This window comes from Aptenodytes forsteri, unplaced genomic scaffold (assembly GCF_000699145.1).
Source record: "Aptenodytes forsteri isolate BGI_AS27 unplaced genomic scaffold, ASM69914v1 Scaffold270, whole genome shotgun sequence".
In the NCBI taxonomy this organism is placed as follows: Eukaryota; Metazoa; Chordata; class Aves; order Sphenisciformes; family Spheniscidae; genus Aptenodytes; species Aptenodytes forsteri.
Genome location: NW_008794631.1, coordinates 39,009 through 55,257, shown reverse-complemented (window position 1 = coordinate 55,257; position 16,249 = coordinate 39,009). Strand labels below are relative to the sequence as shown.

The 16,249-nt window shown below is 41.0% G+C and overlaps 1 protein-coding gene across 1 annotated transcript; it reads right to left on the bottom strand.

The window, feature by feature from the left end:
- Positions 1-5,611: 5,611 nt before the first annotated feature.
- On the bottom strand, positions 5,612-16,242 carry SFRP4 (secreted frizzled related protein 4). Its single transcript, XM_009273462.2, has 6 exons — positions 15,778-16,242; positions 15,562-15,642; positions 15,406-15,471; positions 12,569-12,767; positions 9,409-9,472; positions 5,612-6,823 (listed from the first exon to the last, which is right to left on the bottom strand). The coding sequence occupies exons 1-6, from the start codon at positions 16,217-16,219 to the stop codon at positions 6,635-6,637; spliced, it is 1,041 nt and encodes a 346-aa protein (XP_009271737.1). The 5' UTR covers positions 16,220-16,242; the 3' UTR covers positions 5,612-6,634.
- Between the last annotated feature and the right edge of the window lie 7 nt (positions 16,243-16,249).

Sequence of the window (16,249 nt, the reverse complement as noted above, 5' to 3'; positions counted from 1 at the left end):
CCTACAGCTGCTTTACTGCCATAAACTCGACTTGAGGCTAGCTAGCCTGGAGGAAGTTGTGATTAGTGCAGAATTTATATGTTGCCTCGGTGAGGTGAGTTCCGAGAAGCACACTTCAGAATTGCTGTATGTTCTTTGGCTTGTTTTTTACTTCAGAAACCCATTAAAACTGTTCTTCCTGGCATTATTTCAGCACTCTGGGTCTTTTGGGTGCTGGCACGTTGTACTTTAAACCAAGAAGCAGTCTCAGAAAAGTTCCGAGTAGGGCATTTCAGATACATCAATTCAGCTCATTTCTGGAGATCTTTGCTAGAGTTAATGGCTTCTCTACCAATGGGGCAAATACAATGTTGCAAGTTTAGATGGGATTATTTTTTGACAGGAGCAGAAATGCTGAAAACAGCAAAATGTGTTTATATCTTTAGAAGAGTTCATGAAACTTCTGATGGAAGTTCACAATCAAATAGCTTGATAGGTATCATGCACAGGTTTTGAATACTGTGGATAATTTTTGCACTGGTCTTAGAAATTTCAGCTAGCTGTAGGGGTACAGTAGCTCTGCCTGTTTAAGTGTGACATAATTTTATATACTGAGTTATTGCTTGTTTAACCATCATTCTTCATCCTCCATTACATCATTCTTGATCAATATAGCATTTTTTTCAGTTTGGTTTAACTATTAGATGTTGAAGGATTCCATTTATTTGGGTTCATATATTCATGTGTGTCAATTATGATCCCTGTTTTGTACTTGGTTAAAATGATCCAGTAGATTACATTGAAATATTATGCATAGATCTATGACAGTTTTTCTTCGTACTGCGTAAAGATCCAAACCCAAATTAAATGTGGGAACATTTAATTTATTAATGCTTATTTTCTTCTCCTAAATATGTTCTTGATCTTAATGTCTTTTAGCAGCTTTGGAAAGGAGGAATTTAAGAGATACATTAAAAAAAAATAAAAATAACTGTTTCAGTCAGCTGATGAAGAGATTCAGATTCACGAAGGTTTTATATCTTTGGGATACAGACTTTTGTAAAATTATCAAAATATCATGCATTCAAAAGCATGGTAATGGAAATACTGTCAGTATTTTAAGAGATTACTTTGTCTCTTTAAAAGTTTAACCCAACACTTAAGTATTGTACACACAATTTAGACTGCCATCCGCTCTTCTTCAAATTTTATACTACTGTGACATAGACATGGATGCAATTTTTAAGAGTTTGAGCACTTGTGATGGGATCGGCAGGCATTTGCATTTATAGAGTCAGGAGGAATGTGTTCCAACATAAACTCCATTGAGTCTCACAGATGAAAATCTTCTTGCAATTGCATTTACACAACTCCTCTGCCTACAAATCTTACAGGAAGTCTGACTCTGTCCTTTTATCTCATATCTAAATGCCAGATCAAAAAAGAATGTGACCTTCACGACCGTTTATTCAGAAAATATCTCGTGGTTCAGCATAGAATTAGGTGGTGCAGAGATGTCATGAAAATTCTTCCAACACTAACAAAAGATAACACAATTATTCTTCTGATTTTTGTCCCAGCAGGAGAGAAATGGAACCACAGGTCATATTTATTTGTACAACAGACCACATATTTCCTTGTTTAGGAACTTTGATGAAATCATAATCTGACACTAAGACTATATTAAAGATCTGTTTCAGTTTAGAGTGATAAACAAGCTGGTTCTAAATCTCAAAATGCTGTTTAAGAAGAATTGGTATGTCTGATTGTAGTGAGTATTTGTACTGATTACTGCATAATAAAATGAGAAGTGGGGAAAAAGCTTTTTTTCCCACCAAGAGGATGGAGTCAATCAGCTTGTGGTTGTGTACTGCTGCACTGTTTTTCCTTTGCTCTGACTGCTGAATGAGCTACACTGGCAAGTCAGACCTTGCAAGTATCTATTCACTTTATCCACAGTTCTTTGGGAGCAAATGATTACCTTTCTGATTACCTTGTTCCGAGGAGAAATGCTGATGTGCTCCGAGTATCTACAAACTAAAGTTTTCATCATACTGTAACCAGAAGGAAGCAAAATACTTAGGGTGTCGGTCTGTTTCGGACATCTCTTCATCACTCTGACGCATCCATTAATCTTCTATCTGTAGCATAGATCGTCTGACATATTTAAGGTACTTTTGGGTTTTGATCTTAGTATTCTTATCTAGAGAAAAGGAGTGTGTCCTCCCTTCCAGATGCTTTCCTTTATGCTTATTGCCATGCCGGTTTATCCACAAGCCTTTTGGCAGCAACAACAGGAGCCAGTCTGATATGAACAGATTACCTGGAACCCACTGAATTTATTGCATCTTTAAGAAACAAGTTTGAAATCCTGTTTCACCTTCCAATAAGGCTGGTGTTCAATTTCAGAGATGTTACAAGAGATATAGTGTCAGCAGTTGAAATTAAATGTAGAGCCTTGACTAGGTCTAATTAGAAGTAATGTACCTCTATAGAAATTAAATACTTATTGTAGGTCCTTGCAAGTTATCCTTTTTTACCATAAGTGGAAACATAATTTTGAATCTTTGTTGACCCATATTGATGAATTTATATTTATTTACAAAAATTAATTTGAGCTGATGTGGTTTACCAGAAAAATCTGGTTGAGGAAATGTTTTCAGATGTGCGTTTACATTCAACTACTAAGCGCAACCAAAAAGTGTGTGTCGGTTGTGCATAATTGGAGTAAATATTTTTTCAGGTTTCATTCATTTGGAATCTAGGTTACAATGCTGGATAAAATAATTTAAGAGCTGTTTGAGTATTTTGGACTGGAAAATCTTCTTTTTATTTGTACAGGAAGCACTTCTCAGTTATATGCAATGACTGGACAAAAGTAACAAAGCTGCAATGCCGAATTGAATTGAAGTGACCGGGTCATTCAGGTCCTGTTGGAGGGGGTTTATGACATTTTTTAAAATGTGGTTCATAAAAGAGTTCTGATTTGCATTTACAGTGAGCTTCTAAAATGGTTCCAATTATTCACAAAAAGAGTAAATATTTTTTCAGGTTTCATTCTTTTGGAATTGAGGTTAGAACATTCAGTGAAAATATTCTTACTAAACCGGGTACATCTGTGTGGGAGGTAGTAAGAAACGCACCAGAAACATCTGTTTGGTGTTCCAGGCAATTTTTATTTTATATTAAAAAAATGCCAAGCCCCTCAGCTGTAACACTGAGAAAAAACATCTGACACTCCAAGTTTTGGCCTGTTAATTTTTTCAGCTGTAAATAGGTACAGTAATTACTTTCGTCCATCAGCAGACTATTTGCCCACTCTGCTAAACCGAGGTTTCACGACTCCGGTGCCGGGGTGCACTAGCATGGCAATGACTACACCTACCCGCAGATGTGCACGAGGGGAGGTGAGTCTGACTTTTTGCCACATGCCGGGGAGCAGAAGTGCTGAGTGGGCCACGTGGGGACGCAGGAGGGTAGATTTGCCTGCTCAAACAGCCCTCGCTGCTCCGACGTCTGTTTTGCACCTTCGCAAGGGAAGGGCAGCGGGCTGGAGGGCGGGGATGTTCGGGGTCTGCATTCAGCCGGCATTTGATGTCGCAGAGAGTTAATAATTGTAAGGGATTTTCAAAGTGGAGTGAATTATATTGGTGTTGAATTGAGTTGACCCATGGCTGCTTAAAAAGCGGAAAAAAAATGGATTTGGGAAAACAAAAGGGAACAGTAAAGGAAACCTTACTCATTCATTCCCCTTGTCTGCACATCTGTTCTTTGTATTATGATATTGCCTGCTTTTTGTTGTATTGCTTTTCCTTCTTCTGTATTTTTACCGTATCAGAATGAAAGTTAGCCGGCACAAAGCATACATAAAAATGTCAAGGAGTTTGGAAACACCGGGCTTGGTGCATCAAAGTTCATTCCAACATACTGCAATCCGCAGTCCAACAACAGTAACTTACAGAAGGAATGGTGACAATTCTCTGTAGAAAATAATTTTTACATTTTTTTCTCCGATATCAAAAAATGAAAAAAGTTTGATTTAAACAGTTGTAAAATAATATGTAATCTTACTATGAAGTCTACCTAGCTGTTCCAAAGGTTTCATTCAACAAACACCACACTTGACGATGTTCACAATAAAACTTGTTAAAGTGAAATATCACAACTTTGGTATTTGTTATTTCAACATCACATTGATAGGACTGTCGTTCATTTTTAATAGCTAACCTTATACATATTTATTGGAGTACTTTAAATTGGGATCAATAGGTATTCAAAGCTACTACACACTAGATAAAACTATTTTAGAAGCTTTCCAATCATACTGATCTTTTAGGTCATGCTTACTTAAGCCAGCATTTTCAAAGTCACCTACTTTAGTCACCTGCAGTGAATTCTGCCTCCTTTGATTTCGATTTCGGTTTTTCCATTTCATTGTACAGGATTAAGATTTCACCTATAGTCTGTATTTAGGCACCTAAGTTTGTGATCTGTTTTTTCAGACATGTCAAACACACATAATTCCCACTAAAGTCAATAGATGCAATATATGCTCAGCATTCCTGGCACCTGGATTGAATTTTGGACCTAATTCTGCAGATGTCCCATGGAGATAAAGTTCTGCATCTGCCCAGAATTAACAGGAAGGGCTACATTCAGATGCTGACCTTTGCATATTTTAACCAACTGCTCAAAACTCAATCAGTGATCATGTAGGGTTGTTTTTTTCCCCCCTGAACTACCCTATATGCTATTATTCAATTTTTCTGTAACACCACTGTCCCTTTGTTTTAAGCATTCTAACTTGGCATCTATGTCTTCAGCTTGTGTTAGCATATTACCAAGTATATTATTGCTGCTACCAAAATCACTCCAGCATATTCTGCCTTAAATTTCCTGCCTGCAAATTTCATTGAAGTTCTTGTCATAACATAGATCAATATGCTGATATGACCAGTTGTAACTCTTTATGTGAACCTACACAGAACTCTTTTTTTTCCTGACGTAGACTCTCTCTATTTTATAAATGCTCATTTTGTTTTATAGATACCAGAATTACCAACTCTAGTCATTAGTTCTGCTGCAGGAATTCTTGAAGGTCTTTAAGACGTGTCATGAGCTCTTACAATGTTAATGCAGGTGATTTTCTTATGTGTTAACAGAGATCAGGCTGTGCTAGCCATACTGCCTTATCCAGGTAAAGCTTGGGCAGGAATAGCATAAATGCCATCTTGGAGTTACGCCAATTAGATTTATATCACCTTTGCTATTTTAATACCTCACACGGCAAATGTTGTCAGTAACAATTAGTACATGAATAAAAGCATCTGCTTTGCCTGTGACCCTCTGCAGAGTAAATGTTACCTTCTGATCAGCAAAACTGCAGATAGCCAGTTGTTTCGAGAAGTTCAAACAGGGACAAGATTTATATCACCTTTGCTATTTTAATACCTCACACGGCAAATGTTGTCAGTAAAACTTAGTACATGAATAAAAGCATCTGCTTTGCCTGTGACCCTCTGCAGAGTAAATGTTACCTTCTGATCAGCAAAACTGCAGATAGCCAGTTGTTTCGAGAAGTTCAGGAACAGGGACAAGCCACATTTATTTATTATTTATTTATGTATTTATTTGTTTGTTTGTTTATTTATTTGGTATCAGAGAAAGATTTAGAAATACGGTGTCAAATGATAAAAAATTATCCAAATGAACACTGAGCCACATGAAGCCCTATCTTCTCTTTAATACTGTACAGTAGCTGTCAGTTATGTTTAGAATAATGCTTCTATTCCAGTTTTCATAACAAAGCTATGTTACAGCAAACATAAGTGTTACTTTCAAGAATTCTACAGATCTGTCCTTTTAAAAAATACTGATTTTTCAATTAGATGCTTAAATATATTTGAAATTATAACAACAGAAGCCAGCCTGAAGTACAATAAAAAAATTAAATGTCTGCTTTCAATGCATTTTTGCTACACAAACCCACAAGATCAAATACTAACACTGTAAGCATATTTCTGGCACACACATAAAAATAATCACATAATGCATACCCAGATGCTTATTGGTAAACTATGCTTCTGAATGCTCTGAACAAGGGCTGTGATTCCAAACAGCAGATAGATTCAGCTCCAGCAGCTGCAGTGGTTGCTGCCCCAGATGTCCACCAGAGGTTACCGTCCCTCTGCTGCTCCTCAGCTGCCATCGTTCTCAGCTCACCAGACTAACTCACAGACCAACTCACAGACTAACTTGCCAACTACTAAACTGGTACACTTTCTGAGGAGAGAAGAGATGCCCCACGCAGCTCTCCAACCTCTGGCAGGGAAGCAGGGCAGGCAACCGGCATAAGGAGTTAAAACCTCTAGCAGCCAAGGCTAGATCTATCTAGAATTGCAAATCAGAGCCCTAAAATAAAGTTCAGTCAGCTTGAATATGCCTACCACATATTAGTGCAAACCTAGGCTCTATGGCTTGCAGTGGCTTGAAATGAAAAGCAAACCTTTTAAAAGTAAAGTGCAGCAAAAATGTCTATGGAGAAACTGCCATGAGTTTTTAAGTCAATGAGTTCTGGATTAATAAAACATGCCGACCAAGCCAGATTGTGACCCTCATTGTGCAGGAAAAGTCTTTCCTTTTGCAAATTTCACGCTCACACTTTTTTAGGGTTGATTTCTTTCTGGCCGCTCCTTATTTTAATGGCCTTTTTGGGGCCACTGACCAGCGGGTTGGTGTTCTTGGTTGATGGTTTTGGGGCTCCACTCCGACCACTGCGTCCTGCATTCTGGTTCTTACTGCGGGCCGTTCGCAGCTTTTGTTCTTGCAGTCTCTGTTCCCACCTCTGTGGAAATGCAGAAGACAAAGAGGCTGAGTTAGGGAAGGACATAATCACAAATAATTATGTCTTAATCAAAGCTATCCTGAACCACTGATACTAGTGCTGCTTTTAACAGTTTTGTGCTCTGTCCCGCAGAGCCATTGATATCAGTATGTTACAGCTGTCTGCAGGGGGAACCTGCCACGTGTTCTTGGGTGGGGGAATTTGCACGATACCAGTTGATGAAAATGACAACTGCACATCTCATGTGCATGCTGCACCTGAGTGCACATCTCATGCCTTTCCAGAAATCCAGGGGAGCTGGCACCATGCCATCAGAAAGACAGGATCAGCACACTGGGACTCCTTTGCAAACCCCTTCTTCGCTGTATTACTGAACGTGCGACTTTGACTTTTCCTCAGAAAAGTCTGCAGAAAGCAGACTATCCTTTCACTATATATACACACACAGAGCTACAAGGGAAGGTGGTATTTACTTTCTGGTTCTGCTTTCCCCTGGGGTGGAGAGGACCGGGCATGAAAGAGCTTATGTTGCGGACAGACAACAGAGATGACCACTGAAATCACAGTGTTCAGAATTGCAATGGGATGGTTGTGAATAATGCACCTGCAGCTTTATTCAACAGCATCCCTGAGAAATTTTGAAAAGCAGTTAGATCAAAGAGCCCACCAAAGAGAATAGCTGTCAGATTTCCAAACCAAAAGTGCAGTGGTTAGAAAACAGGTTTTTACAGTGAGGTTAAGTGGTTAGGTGGTCCAAAATATGAAGAGATCCACAACGCTGCAACAGAGACTGCAGTCTTTCACCTCTAGGAACAGAAATACTTATTTTAAGAAAAGCAAGGTAGATAGTAGAACCTGGAAAGGATCTCACCTCTCCCCTCTATTAATGAACTTTCTGTTCTGAAACTCCCAAAGGCAGAGGCTTTGCCCAGTGATCAGAGCAAGAGAAGTGCTCTCCAGCTTTCCTATTTAGTATCCCTGCACTGACCCTGATGCAACCCAGACTCTTGTCCTGGCTAGAGAAGAGACCAGCCATGTTGTGGTTATGTTAACAGCTGTCTTCTGTGGTCCACAGACAGCTCAAAACATTCATTTTAAGTGGTAACTCAAGATAAAAGTTGGATGCAAGTCTTCAGAGATGAATGATGGGCATTAAGATGAAGCCACTGTGATACCTAGCTCCATACTGGCTATCTTTGTGTAGTCAGGGTCATTGTATGCATCTTTATAAACAAAAACTATCAGCAGGCATTAGGTATGTCCCACTCAAACATGTCTAAATAAGCATTTACTTTATGAAACTATTAATATCAGAAGGAATGACACGTGCTTTGAGAATTATTTTGTTTGGCAGTCATGCATCTATTTGACAGTCTGGAAATGAATGTCCAAACAGGTTTCAAGACACAATTAGAAATGACAAAACAGTGTGAGGAGGCCACTAAAACACACTGTGTGCCAGTAACAGGCCATTAAGTTGACAGCTAAGGGATTTTAAGAGTCCGAGTCATATGTCAGTATTCTCCTAAATCCCACATGGTATCATCTGCAATTGCAATGTATTTATTTTTTAAAGATTTAAAGCATGTTTTCTTTTTCACACATAGGTTTTACATGAGAAAGTGAGGACAAAAGAGAATGATACACATAGGTTTTACATGAGAAAGTGAGGAGGAAAGGGAACGATAAAAGCATCAAATACAATTTGCTGCAAGAAGGTGGTCTGTAACCTAGAAGCTTCTACTGATGGATACATGCATCTTTTTTCCTCCTCTCTATCAATTGCCAATCAGCTCATAATTAAAATAAATATACATGTATGCCCTTAATGCTCTGAAACCTTTTCTGAATTCCAGAAATAACTTTCTTCCATCTCTAAAAGTGTGAGGAAGAGTCAGACATTGTCTTGGTCCACCCTTTCTTTCCATTATAAAGAGGAGTTTACAAGCAGGGAGTGACAGCAAGTGCTATCCTGAAGCCCCAAAAAGCAGGGGCATCTGCTGCTCCTGCCTCCCAGGTCTCTATACTATAGACTTCTCCTTCCAGTGTTCCCTGAAACCAGTGAGGGGATGCCCAATACTTTCAGTGGGTCTTTAGTGGGAAGTAACTGGTGAGAAAGTCTGTGTCTCCAGCCTGCAATCTTTAATGCAGCAAAGCCCATTTATCCAGCGCGGTGGATTTTAACTTCCTTTCTTACCTAATGTGGACTATATACTCATCTGCGTATCACCTGTCTGACAGTTACTTGCCTTAGCAGTGATATGAAAGAAATTCCTAGAGTCATTATTATAATAAGCCAGAGTTCACACAAAGATCATCCAACCATCCTATTTAGGGACAGTTTGCAGATAAAACAGAAATAAAATTTTAGAGACCCTAAAACGCAAGACTAAAATTTTCAAATTTTCACTTCCACTTATATGTAATTATGAGGTATGAAAATGTTGAAGTGAAAATAATAATACCCAGAGGTGTTATGGATATCTGAAAGTCAAGCAAGTTATTGAATGCTGAAGTAGAACAAAGAAGTAGTAGAACTACTTTGTATCAAGAATATCAGCATTCTTTTCTTTGGTGGTATTTACCTTAAATCTTTTGTTTAGTTGATCCTTCCATTTTTCAACTAGACATCCATCAAGAAGCATCAACCTGAAAATTAAGAAATAAATACGAGTTATAGATATTTCTGATCTTGATTCCTGAGATGTCATTCCAGATGATTTAACACAGACTGAGGCTGAAATGAACCAGCAGGTACTGGTACTGACAGTTTCTGTGTATGGGACGATAGGCAGGAAAAATATTTTTCTCCATCCCTAAGTGCTTTCTAGTGGATTTCTAAATGCTTGTACGGATCCTTCTGAAATTCTACTCTAAACTCTGTAAAAACAGAAAATAGTTTTCAAAAGAAATCAGATTTTAGAGCCAAAACTGCAGCGCATGGCCAGTATTGAGAAAACATTTAGAGCCGTTTGTCCTCACCTGCAGCTATTCTGCAGGGGAAAATTGTCCTGTCTTGATCACTGTTAACAACAAGTGATGGGTTGGGTAACACCCCATGAAACTGTTTAAATGTATATGTACATATATTTTTACTTACACCCACTATATGTTTGTGTGTGCGTTTGTGTGCAGAAGAGTAGTTTAAACTAATGTATTTTACTTCTGAATTAAAAAAAAAGCTGTTTCACATGCACCAGTTAATACAGCTCACCTGACGAATGGTAACACATTATCTGATCACTTACATTTGTCTCCATTTCCACCTATAAATACATGAGGATGGTATTATGTATTTCCTACATGTAACTACTTAGTGAGTGCTTTAAAGTGAATTTGGAAGATATATGGACAGTCATACTTGCCCACCAATGAAATCTGGCTAGCTCCTGTATGAAAATACTGAGTCTACGTGTTACAAAATGAACAAAACAAAAATGTAACTATTCAATGTGTATGCCCTGAACAGCTTCTAAAATAGTTTATGCTAAAGCAGTCTGATGTCACACGTTCTAAGTCCCAACCTAGAAACAACTATTTTATAGCACAGGGATGCTGGAATCTCCTCTACGGCTAACTATTTAACTATTTAAACTTTTTTTTTCTTCTTTTCTTTTCATTCCTCTTTTTTTTTTTTTTTTTTTTTTTTGAGATACTGGGCCTTAACCTAATATCATTTTCCTAATTCTGGAAGGTTCTATTTAGACATCAGTGTTGGCTGGAGACATCAAAACATCATTATAAATGCATACAATTTCATACAGCACTTTGCTGGAGGGTGAGGTTTACACAACATAGCAGGGCCTGACCTCCAGTTTCCATGAACAGCGTTGCTGCTCATACCAGTTCAAAAAGAGTACAAAATGCTGCCACTCGTAGCCATTAGCCACTGTGCATCCACTTTGCCCAAACAAAAAAGGACTACAGTGAATGCAAGCCCTGCAGAATCAAGACCAACATGATACACATCTCCTTTTCTTTCTGAAGAGAGATTAGAGAATTAACATACAGGATTGAAGCTAAGGCCACATCGTGATGAATGAAACCACAACACGATACGAATCTGATGCAGCTTCTCTTCAGGTCAAATTATGGAGTGGGACCCTAACCCTATTGATGGGCAACGGGTTGCCATTGACTTCAGTGGAGATACAGCTTCCACCCATTTTGCTTCTGGCATTTTAAAAAGCTGCTGTAACTCAAAACCTTCTGTTTGCATGCCACTGAGTTCAACAGGAAACACATATAATAGTTTATATTTCTTTTTCAAATCCATTTTAGTACACTATATGAAATTAAAAACCTCAGTGACCTTTAAAAACCATCACAAAATATTTAGTGAATGGTGTGTTTTTCCATAGTAATGGAGAAGCACATTATGGTCTTTCACTTTTGAAATCTCCTCTCCAACAAAGCTCTGCAGCTCAGAGCTGCTTGATAGCAACCTTGGTCGTGGTCCTTCTGCATGACTCAGAGCATGTATCCCTAAAATGGCTAACACAAGTAGAGGACTCTAAATTAATCTTTGTGAAATACTTCCAGACCTGGAGGGGCGAGGTGCTGTCTAATAATAAAATACTGTGCCTGTTAGCTCACAAAAAAAAGTTAAGGTAATAAGGTATCAGATGGCAACCTTTAGAAACACCTATAAAATGCTTTTAAAATATCAACATAAAACTCATTGAAAATATGGATATGGCCCATCAAGTTCTGCACATAGATGTTCTATGTTCTTTACAAGTGCACATGTTCAATTAACAATCATATCACTGTATGCAAAACCAGCCTGCACGTTTTACAAGCAGCCTTACCTCTGACCCACAACACAGAGCCACATGTACCTACCACGCCACAACCCGTCCTGTTGGCGTCTGTTGCTACCGGTACACGTGGGATGCTAATGGGGATGGGATGTCCCCTTCTGCCTCAAGAACCCAGAGAGAAAAGGGAGCTGTGATTCATCACTCCCTCCCCTCCAGACCAGCGTGCTGGATTTCCTTCCATGCCTGGGGCTAGGCTGACTGCCAGATGAAAGGTCTGGCAAAGTTAGTTTTGTTTTGTCTTTTAATCATACAGCAGGACTGGCAAGCTGCTCCGAGAGTATTTACTTTTCATCTGCCATCCGGGAGCCGGAGCTCCAATGGCTGCAGCTTTGGCTGGTCCCGGTACAGCTGTGGGATCAGAAACATCTCGCTGATGGCACCGCGCCGAAGTATGGATAGGCCAGTGGAGAGGGCTTGGCTCTGTCTCCAGCAGCTCTGCAGACAGGAGATGTGCATCATCTCCTGTCCCCTCCCCTGGGGTCGGTGAGGCAGAACTATGCCTTCCTCATGGTCCTGCCGACGTGGACCATCATCTACAGCCACCATCAGGCTTGTAGCATATGAAGCAGCTCATGCCTATGGAAAGCGGTCCTGGAAAAACACTCCCAAACAGCTGGAGATGCCTGCACTGCTGCACGATGCATTAAGCAATATGCTGTCAGCACCTAATGCCACCAGGATTTACGCTCCATGTGTGAGTCAGGTTTTGTGAACACCGCATTGTGGCTCAGAGCTGAGGCTGATTAAGTGGAAAAAGTTAATTGCAAAGGTAATTGAAACATGTAGATGTATGTGTGAGTTATCCCTAAGAAAAACTATCGGCAAAACATGCTCACGATGAGGAAGGGAGCTTTGCTGGTCCTCCTTCCCGTCTGTCACAGCTAGCTATAACACTTTTCTCCACCACATCGCCAGTGCTCACCTTGAGCGCCATTCATAGCACATGATGAGAACATCCTGCTTCGGTTGAAGAGGTGGACACTGGCAGGAGGAGTTTGTAAGAAGAGGCACTTGAGACAGAGGAATTGGTGTCGAAGACTTGAGTATGTCTTTGACTTCAACCACAGTCGTTATCTCGTTGCAGTTCCCTCTTTCTACACTTTTTACTTTAGCGTGAATGACTGCAATTAGAAAAATAGAGGCGTAAGAACAACAAATGGTCTTAGAAATTTAAACACATCTCAAAATTAAATAAAACATATTAAATTGAAAGCTGTTGTTTCGGCTGTGAAACTAGAACTACTTTTTCATGTGTGGGCACGTACAGTGGCTTAGAATAACAGAGGCCTGATCCCAATTTGGTTTTCAGTAGGACTGTTGACAACTGTGAAATTAAACGTGTGCTTAAATCTTTGCCAGATCAGGCCAAGCGATCTCACCTGGAATCACACACACAAACAGCTCCTTTGACTCAGACTTGAACAACCCTCGCATAAATCAGACCCGTTCTATAGCCACATCTGGCTATTTCCAATTAAGTAATGAATAATTTACCTCACAGACAGTTAGCATGAATTCAGTCTTTTCAATAATAAAATCATTACCCTGTAGGTTGCATCCAGGAACTAAAGCATTTTCTTAAACAGAAGAAAGAAGGGAAGGTTTGAAACAAGCAGTCAAAAACTGAGAGGCTTAGGATTGTCGTGATTTACTTGGCCTATAATTTTTTTCATCTTTTGCCTTCGGATTATCCATCAATACTAAGGTCCTCATCTAAAACAGACTCTGAAATGGGTTCTTCTGACTCTGAATACACAACCATTAATATTTGTACCTTTTATTGAGGAAAACTGCATGTCTGCATGGATGTAAGAAGGTGAAACTGTGTAGATTGCTCTGAGGATGATCCCTGGCTGACTTTGTACCTGCGAACCCTGGCAGTACCTACCACTTTGTGAGAAGTATCAAATCAGAGAAACGAAGCATGATTTTTGCACAAAGGACTTTGTCTCTAGGAAATGTCAAAATAGGAAGGGTCCTATTGTCGCAAAATTCTTCAGTGAAGGAAGCATGAGAAGTGTATGTACCACAGGGTGATCAGCCTGCATCGACACTGCCCCTGGCAGCCACCAGGGCAAAAGCCTTCAAATGGACCTCCTAATGTTTGGAATAAACTTCACGTGTAGAAAACAGGAGACCAGCAATTTTAATGCAGTCTGGGTGTTATGTGCTAACTTTATCAGGACATGTGTAACAGCCACAAAACACAAGAGGGATTTCAGTTTTGGAGACTCACAATCCATTTTCAAGTCTGATTGAAACCAAGTTCTGACCAGCTAGAAATACAATTTGGCTGTATATATTATTTTAAAGGATTTCAGAAAAAATTTGATTTTATTTGCAACTTGTTCTGCTTTGTCTTGTCTCTCAATTCATTTTCCATATGAGCATGTCTATTTATTTCAGAGGAGGCTGAATAAAAATCTACCTCTCAAAAACAAGATCTTGATTCTACAAATGCAATTGAATTAAATTTTGGACCCAACCTACAGGTTTTATTCAAGCAACACTCCCACTGAAGTCACTGGAGTCAGAATTTATATGACTAACACCTGTATTTCATTTCAGAATAGTCATTTTTACCTCACTGCTTTTTCATATATTTCAGACAAGTCTGGAAGTTCATTGTCCCACCTGAACATATCACTATGTGGTACTGAGATAGATTAAGGAATTATATAAAAAGAATATATGATATAAATGCACCAAAATGCCATAACAAAAAAGTGTACAATTACCTAAGTTAGATGTTCAGCTTGACTATTCCCACCAAACTGGGGTTTGGATTTTTTTTTCCCTATACTAACAAAGAAGCAAATAACTACAAACTTACTTTCATTTGATATCAGACAAATAGAAATTGAATGGATATAATAACCCTATTGCATAAGAACTGAATAAATCCTTGGAAGAAACAACTGCCATCTGAGAAAAAGCCCATAAAGTGCAAAAGACCATGATACTACATGTTAAATTCATGGTTAATAGGGGTTTTCTACTGACATTACAGATGCTTAATCTGGTATTTATCTAATCTTAATTAGAGTTCTTCCTCACTTCCAGCATCAGAAAACCGAGGCGGGGAGCCACAGGGGAAGGGGGGTGAATACTTACTTATATTGCCAGTATGTCATGCAACATAGGATAAAACTATCGGCCAACTCCTCGGCTAGATGGTGCAAATTATCACTGAATTCAATTAATCTCTGACAATTCTGCACCAGATGAAACTCTGGCTAGTAAGTAAAAGAAAGTATGAATTTCTAAACAATAACTTTTTACCCCGCTTCAGCTTCGTTCACATTTACAAGTTTTATTTAGGTGATATACCTCTGTTTATTCCACCTGCTGGATGAAAACGGGCTGGCCAAGCAGCACGTGGTCATGCTCACATTAGACGTAATTGCACTTACTAGAGTGACCTTTACAGTAGCAAGCACCCCTTGTGCAGAGCGACCTGTTGATACCAGTGCACGTTACTGACACTTCACTGCTTTTATCAGAAGCACACCATCATCTGCGCAATGACTACTACTGCCTGCACGAGGTGTGCGGGAGTGGTGGGTTTTGGAGGAGGACGGCTAGGTGTCGTCGGGCAAAAACCCACTTGGAAAGGCTGTGGTGGAGCGGTGTCCTCACGCTGCACTTGCTGGATGAGGCCTGGTGTGGGAGCAGCACCCACACGGAGCTGCCTAACTCGCGGGGGACACAGAGGGGGATGGGACGGGCAAAGTGAAGCATTTTCCCCAATGCACTTACTGTAGCTGTAGTTCTTGGCCAGGTAGGTCGACAGCGTAGGCTTTGTCTTTTTGCACCTGCATCGCTCTTCAAAGGAAGAGAAGGGGAAACGGTTGAGGGGTGTCAGAGGGGTCCTGGCTCCGGGGAGGGGGAGGTGGGCAGGCGCCCGAGGCTCACCCTGGCCGCGGCTCTTGCAGTCGGGCTCCGGGGGTCTCTCCGGCACCAGCACGCCCTGCGTGAAGTCTGTCCACTTCACATCTGCAAACAGAGGCACGGCGGGGAAGGAAAGCTGTCGGGGAGAGGCTCCGAGGGCAGGGGCTTGGGGGTCCCGCAGCCCCCCGCCCGGGGATAGAGGGGGGTCCGCCCTACCGCCGCCCTTCCCGGGGCGCTCACCCTCCGGCGGGTCGGTGACGATGGCCTCGGGGGAGATGCAGACGCCGCGGTCGTAGACGGGGAGGTCGTCGCAGGCGAGGCTCTCGGGCCAGCTGTGGTTGTAGCGGCGCATGATGGGCTCGCAGCCGTCGCGGGCGCGCTGGCAGACGGAGCGGCAGGGCTTGATGGGGTCGTAGAGGAACTCCAGGGTGCAGATGGGCGCGTACATGGCGCAGAGGAAGAAGGGGAGGACCGGGCTGCAGCCGGTGCCCACCAGCTCCTCGTACTGCTCGATGGCGAGGACGGCGTTTTCCTGGGTGCTGTGGTGGAGGTGGTTGGGCATGCGGGTGATGTTCCAGGGCATGGGGCGGCACATGGGGCTGCGCACCGCCCCGCCCGGCGCGCCCTGCGCCCGCGGGCTCACCCGCAGCCACAGGGACACCGCCACCAAGGCGCGCAGCATCCTCCTCCTCCTCCTCCTTCTCCGCCGCCG

Coding starts and splice junctions, on each gene's coding strand:
- SFRP4 (XM_009273462.2), bottom strand. CDS start 16,219: ATGCTGCGCGCCTTGGTGGCGGTGTCCCTGTGGCTGCGGGTGAGCCCG. Junction 15,472..15,561: donor CTGCAAGAGCCGCGGCCAGG/GTGAGCCTCGGG, acceptor CTTCCTTTGAAG/AGCGATGCAGGTGCAAAAAG. Junction 12,768..15,405: donor GGCCAAGAACTACAGCTACA/GTAAGTGCATTG, acceptor TTCTAATTGCAG/TCATTCACGCTAAAGTAAAA.